Source organism: Propithecus coquereli, unplaced genomic scaffold, assembly GCF_000956105.1.
Source record: "Propithecus coquereli isolate 6110/MARCELLA unplaced genomic scaffold, Pcoq_1.0 Scaffold42, whole genome shotgun sequence".
NCBI classification, from domain to species: Eukaryota; Metazoa; Chordata; class Mammalia; order Primates; family Indriidae; genus Propithecus; species Propithecus coquereli.
In genome coordinates, this window is record NW_012149952.1 from 4,118,227 (window position 1) to 4,124,476 (window position 6,250).

Consider the following 6,250-nt stretch of genomic DNA (forward strand, 5'->3'; position numbering starts at 1 on the left):
AACAGAGTGAGACTCTGTCTCAAAAAGAAAAGAAAGAAAAAAAGAACGAAGGACAGAATGTAGGCAGGCTCAGGGCAGCCAGGGAGCCGGGGTAACAGATGTCACATTGAGATGCCACATCTAAACCCCCTGCACCAGGCTGGTGCCCCGCCCCCACTGCCCCCTTGGAACAGCCTCCCAGAAATGAGTTCCTCGCTGGGAGGTGGCCTGTAGCCATGACCCCCTGCCTGAAGGTGGGGCTCCCGTGGGATCAGGCTGAGACTCCCCTGTGACCCCTCCTTGCCTGGCCTCTCCCGCTCCCTGTCCCACCTCCGTCACCCGCTTACAGGTCTCCTGTCGGAACTCACCCTCAGTAAAGTAGGCGAGCAACGCGCCCCCCCACCCCCACTGCAGGCTCTGCTTCCAGGGGCCCTGGCCCCACCGCCCAGGTTACCTGCAGGATGTGCACGCCCTTCATGGAGACCACGGCAAGCTCCTGCAGCCCGTCCCCGGTCAGGTCCACGTGTGTCATGGCCAGCAGGGGACTCGAGAAGCTCCGTTGCCACAGCAGGCGGAACCCACACTCGGCCTCGAGGAGCCCAGACTCCGGGCCCCAGTACTTGTAACAGAGCAGTTCCTGCAGGGGTGAGGGGCCGAGGTCACGTGGGCGGATGGGCGGCAGTGGAGGCAGACAGGCAGGCAGTGGTTCTATCCCTCAGGTCCCACCTGTCCGTAGGTGGCCACCAGGACTTCTGGCTGCCCATCCAAATCTACATCAGTGACCAGGCCACAGAGGACGCTGTCGAACTGGTCACTGCCAGGCAGGAGAAGCTGGTCCTCAAGGCCCCGGTGCAACAGGTCCCTGAGGGTCCCAAATACAGCAGAAAGATCGAGGTCAGAAGGCGGTGCCTGCCACCCTCAGCGGCAGACCCTGAGCTGGGCGCCCACACTGCTTCCCTTCTCAGGTCTAGACACATCGCTCCTCCTGAAGCCTGGACACCCTAGTCTCCAATTTGGTCACTTTCACAGACCCAGCAATGGGTCAACCTGTTCACTCAAACTGTTCACCTCAGGGACCATCTCACCCACCAATGGAAGCCCACATTGTTCCATCTGGGGATTTAGGCACACTTGTCCCCAGTCTGGACACCCACACTGCCCCCATGGAGGCTGAAGAGAGTCTGGCCCCCAGCGTGGACATCTTCACTGTCCACCCGTGGTGTGCCAGAGTTGGCTCCTACCGGCTCACAAGAGCTGATGGGGAAATTTTCAGAAATTCTGGTATCTTGTTGGTGGCCTGAAACCCACCACGGTGGGAGTATTTACACCACAGAAATTGGTAAACACGACAAATCTGGGCTTCTCCCACGCACAGCCGGTGATTAAACACTTGTTAGCACACCTAGTCCACCCACTCCAGGGGGTGTGGACATCTCTGTTCCCCTGCCAAGGCCGCCACATGTTCCCTACCACAGTGGTCCCCAACCTTTTTGGCACCAGGGACTGGTTTCATGGAAGACAATCTTTCCATGGGCTGGGGAGGGGCTGTAAATACAGATGAAGCTTCGCTCACTCGCCTGCCGCCCACCTCCTACTGTGCAGCCCGGTTCCTAACAGGCCACGGACCGGTACCGGTGCGCAGCCCAGGGGTTGGGGACTGCAGCCCTACAAGATCTAGACTTAAATACTCACAGTCCCCTCCCTGCGTCACCAATATCTTTACTTGCTCAGCCCTGACTAACCGAGGGGCTCGCTGCTGAGAATGCCAAGGCTGGGCCACGGTGCAAAGATACAAGATTAGACCTCACCGATACACCACTGCTGGCTCCAACATGCTGGCCACGAGCACGCTGTACTCTTCCCGCTGGGGCCTGTCCTTGGTCTCTGGGGAAGAAATGTGAATGGGAAGGGGAGTTCTGTGGGGACAGGTTCCAGGCTCCTCCTCATACCCCTGACCGCTTTAGTGAAAGGAATGCAGGTGCTACAGAGGGAGGGTTAGAGGTCGGACCACAAAAGAAATGACTGAAGTCAGACACCAGAAGGAGAAACGGGTGTTAGATGACAGTTTAAAAAGTCTGAGGTTAGACCACATTAAACAGACAAAGGTTAGACAATAGCAAAGTCTAGTGTTAGACCATAGTGGGAGGGTCAGGGAACAGACCAGAGCAGGGAAATAAGAGCAGAGACCAACCTAACAGACAGAAGATAGATTATGGTTGGAGGGACAGAGGTCAGGTCAAGGAAATGCCAGTGAAGGACAGACCACAGTGAAGGAACAGGAGCAGATCAACACCTGGGGGGCACAGGTTGGACCCCTAGTGGTGAGTCTACGAGGAGAGCCTGGGGCTAGACTGCAGCAGGAGACACAGTAAGAAGGCCAGAGCGGGGAGTCGGTCACCAGTGAGGAGTGAAGGCTGGATTACAAATGGAAGGGTGGAGGCTCAACCTTAGGGTACAGGTCTAAGGTTAGACCCAAGTGAGGAGATCAAATGTGGACCCCAATAGAAGAGATCTGGGTCAGACCACATGGGCAAGTAGCTGAAAGTTAAGTTCAAGGGGAGGATGGGAAGAGAGACACTTCAAGGCTGGAGTAGAGGACGCGGGAGGGAGGGATGGGAGAGCCGGACACTTGGGGAGGGGGTGTAATCTGGGTGGGGGGAGCCAAGCCTGCAGAGTCGCCTTCTCCCACCCTGACCCCTCCCCACCTGAGCCTGGAGCTCACCCTCGGGGGCCGAGAGGCTGAACACGATCACTCGGGAGATGGGGCCGTCCTGCAGGACCGTCCATGTCTGCAAAACCTCTGCGTGGAGAGCGAGGCCTCAGGGCCCTGTCCCCCCGGTGCCCCATCAGCCCCGGCCCAGGCCAGCCCCAGCCCTCACCTCGACTCCGCTGGTCCACGTGGGCAACACGGACATAACCACTCTGACAGCCCAGAGCTGAGAGGCGCCGGGACGTGCCAGGGAGGTTGTGGACATCGAGCCAGAGGACACTGGTGGGTGGGGGGGTGCACAGACAAGACGGAGGCCCATCCCTGGGTCCCAGCCCCACGCTCTGCCTCCCCAGGAGCACCCACCCCCTCCCTGCAGGCCTGGGACCCCGCTGCCTGATTCCTCCGAGGTAACCCCCACCGCCCCATTTCTCTGGGGACAATTCCCACCACCTGACTACTGTCCACCTCCCATTTCTTCTAGGGTCACCCTGTTGATCAATTTCTCTGAAGTCCTGCAGTGGTCTGATTTTTCTGAGCTCACCACCATTGCCCAATTTCTCTAAGGTCATCTCCCCCCACTGCTGTCCTTGAGGTCACTCCCACCACCTGATTTCTCTGAGGTTGCCGCCCTGGTCCCCGCTGGCCTCTTTTAGGGTCTCTCCTACCTACTGGTCAGGTTCGTAAGCTCTGGGAAGAGGTTTTCCACTGGCTGTTCCTCAAACTGATGCAGCCCCTCGTTCTGTGGAAGCAAGACCCACCGCACCCCACTTAAAGTCAGCGGCCAGCCTCATGCACACACCCCAACACAAGCCTACGGCGACACTCCTCCCCAGGGCTCTGCCCAGCATATCCCCCGACCCCGCCTCACCTCCTTGTAGAGATGAATGGCCGGGTCGTTCCCACTCAAGAGAAACACGGTCTCCAGTTGATCCCCGACCTGAACCCTGAAAGCAGAGAAATCTAGAATCCCAATGCGGTAGAACCCGAGTGTGAGAGAATCCATGTTTTAGAACCATCCTCTTGTAAGAACCCTTGCTTGTGAGAACCCTAACATTCTGGGATCCAGACACGGGACCCGGGGCTAAAATCTCAGGGCTCTAGCTCCTAAGTACTCTATCTCCTTGAAATGCAGAAATCTGGAACCCCAGCATTCTAGAAGTTCTAGTTTGAAATACTAGAACTTTTAGAATTTGCTGTCATGGATATTCAGACTTATGGAATGGAAGAACATCCAAATTTTAGCATCTAGAACATTAGTGCGTTAGAATCTTCAGTTTCTGGAATTCTCACCTGCTAGCATAGAGGTTGGCCAACTATGACCTGCAGATCCAATCCAACCCAAAGTGTTACTGGAACACAGCCACGCCCATTCACTTACAGACTGTCAATGGCTGCTTTCTTGCTACAATGGCAGAGTTGGGTAGTGGTGGCAGAGACCAGCTCTCAAAGCCTAACATTTACTGAGCCTTTGCAAAAAATAGCTTCCCAATCCCTGTGCTAGACCATCAGTGTTCTTGAATGGAATGTGGAGCTCTAGAATGGAACCACATACTTTGGGATTCTTAGACCTTGGTATTCTAGATGGTCTCTATTCTATCTCCTTGAAATATGGGAATGTTAGGACTTTATCATTACAGAATCTCAGAAGATCCTGGCTTCTATGCAACTACAAAATGTTCAAGTCTTAGAATCTGAGAGCTTCCAACTCTAAAAAACTTAGCATCTCCAATCTTGCAATGTCAGAATCTGGAACATTAGAATCTGGGAATTCTAGATGTCTAGAACACAAGTGCTCAATGAACTCAGACTATCTAGTTCAGGAATGGCAAAGTCTGGTCTGCGGCCACCTTAAAAGCATGATGCTCTAAAAAACAAAAATAGATTGTCTATGGGCAGGATGGCAGTCTCCAGTTAGCTACAGCTCCCCGACCTCACACACACACCTCCGCACCGTGTTACACTTGTGCCGCCCACTCTCACATTACCTCTCCGGTCCCTAAAGGCATCTCTAATCTAGTACAACCCCTTTATTTTCCAGATGGGGAAATAGACTCTGTAAGTTAATCCGTAAGTAAGAAAGGGGTTTGAGAACCCAGGGCTCCTCTGCCTAGGGGGGCTGGGCATGGGTGCCCAGGGGACACTCACTCTGCATGGCACAGCTGGAAAGGAGTGAACTGGAGCTCCAGGTTCAGGCAGCTCTCTGCAAGGGGAACACACAGATGGGCACGGGGGACCTGCTGGCCACCCCCCCCCCCCCAGTCCTTCCCTCCGCGCCAACACTCACGGGCAATGGAGTCAAGGTTGTACTCAGAGCCAGGCTCGTAGTCACAGTAAATATTAAGGAAGGGGCTGCCCTTGTCCCCTGAATCCTAGGGGAGGAAACTGGCCTCAGGAGAGGGTAGGGGCCGCAGGAGGGATCTGGGGCGGGCTCAGTGGGAGCCACCATGTGTGCAGGGAGGAGGGTGAGGGTAGGTGGAGGGAGCTCTGGGTACCTTGATGAACGTGATCCCCACAACCAGGCCCCGCTTTGGGGGCGACTTGTTGAAGGTGTCAATGGAGACGATCTCTGCATCCACTGGGAGGGGAGAGTTCAGAGTTCAGATTTCAGGCAGACTTGTGACCCCAGTATGTCCAATAACGGTGAGCTCTGACCACTGAGATTATCACAACCTCTGGGTCCGAGTGAGTCCTGATCACCATGGCCGTAACCTCTGAACCCTTTGTACCAGGGATCCTGACCTCGAGGTCTGAGGAATCCTGAAACCCTAACCACTTCCAGACCCACCACCCCCGCCTCCTGACCCCAATGACTATCAGCTTTGACTCCCTTCAATCACCCTGCTCCCACTCTCCCATCATGGTGACCCCGCGTTCCAGGTGCCCCGGCCCCACGGCGCCACGCACCGGGGATATAGTTGAACTGCAGCTCCTTGGCCACCGGCCGGATTTTCTGTCGGAGGTCTTGGTAGCGGAAGCCGAGTACCTTGCCTTTAAGGGTGGCGGCCAGCAGCTCCCCGCGCCCGCCGGCACCACCTGCCAGCCCGTACACATTGCTCTGCGACGAGAAGCGTGTGAAGCTATCCTCGCGCAGCGGGCAAGGCTCCGCGGCCACAGCCGCCTCCCCCATCACGCCCCTCAGCCACTAACCCTCTCCACTGCCCGCGCTGCAATCCGCCTTACCCCACCCACGGCTCTCGAAGCGACCAGAACTGCGGGGGTACCCGCCCGCTGCGCAGACTGATGACGTAGAGAAGCTGCCGTCGCTGCCCTTTACCAAGATGGCGGCCAGCTCGCCGGCCCGGGCGTCATACGCGACTTCGCTCCACCGCGCCTGCGTGCTCGTCCCCTTCCCATTTCAGTACCTAGGAAGGGGCTGCCCTGAGGAGACTGATCAGAGAAATACGAGGTGGTGGCCCACAGCCCCTCGCGGTATGCTGTGTGGAAGGTAGAATCATCATCAGAAACCTTAATATTGCCCTTACCTACAAGAACTACTCTAATCGCGTTCCATCTAACGATTTATTCAACACTCACAAGGAGGTTGAAATAATCTTAAATCCA

The 6,250-nt window shown here is 56.1% G+C and overlaps 1 protein-coding gene across 1 annotated transcript in view; it reads right to left on the minus strand.

Annotated features, from left to right (window-relative positions):
* The window catches only part of KPTN (kaptin (actin binding protein)), an 8,028-nt gene extending 2,100 nt beyond the window's left edge, over nucleotides 1-5,928 (minus strand). The window contains exons 1-11 of the mRNA XM_012653376.1: nucleotides 5,594-5,928; nucleotides 5,182-5,264; nucleotides 4,974-5,058; nucleotides 4,835-4,889; nucleotides 3,558-3,633; nucleotides 3,355-3,428; nucleotides 2,859-2,968; nucleotides 2,702-2,779; nucleotides 1,788-1,863; nucleotides 706-841; nucleotides 434-616 (exon numbers count right to left, since the gene is read on the minus strand). Of these exons, the coding sequence (XP_012508830.1) occupies nucleotides 434-616; nucleotides 706-841; nucleotides 1,788-1,863; nucleotides 2,702-2,779; nucleotides 2,859-2,968; nucleotides 3,355-3,428; nucleotides 3,558-3,633; nucleotides 4,835-4,889; nucleotides 4,974-5,058; nucleotides 5,182-5,264; nucleotides 5,594-5,816 (1,179 nt within the window). The 5' untranslated portion in view covers nucleotides 5,817-5,928. The remainder of the gene's footprint in view (nucleotides 1-433; nucleotides 617-705; nucleotides 842-1,787; nucleotides 1,864-2,701; nucleotides 2,780-2,858; nucleotides 2,969-3,354; nucleotides 3,429-3,557; nucleotides 3,634-4,834; nucleotides 4,890-4,973; nucleotides 5,059-5,181; nucleotides 5,265-5,593) is intronic.
* Between the last annotated feature and the right edge of the window lie 322 nt (nucleotides 5,929-6,250).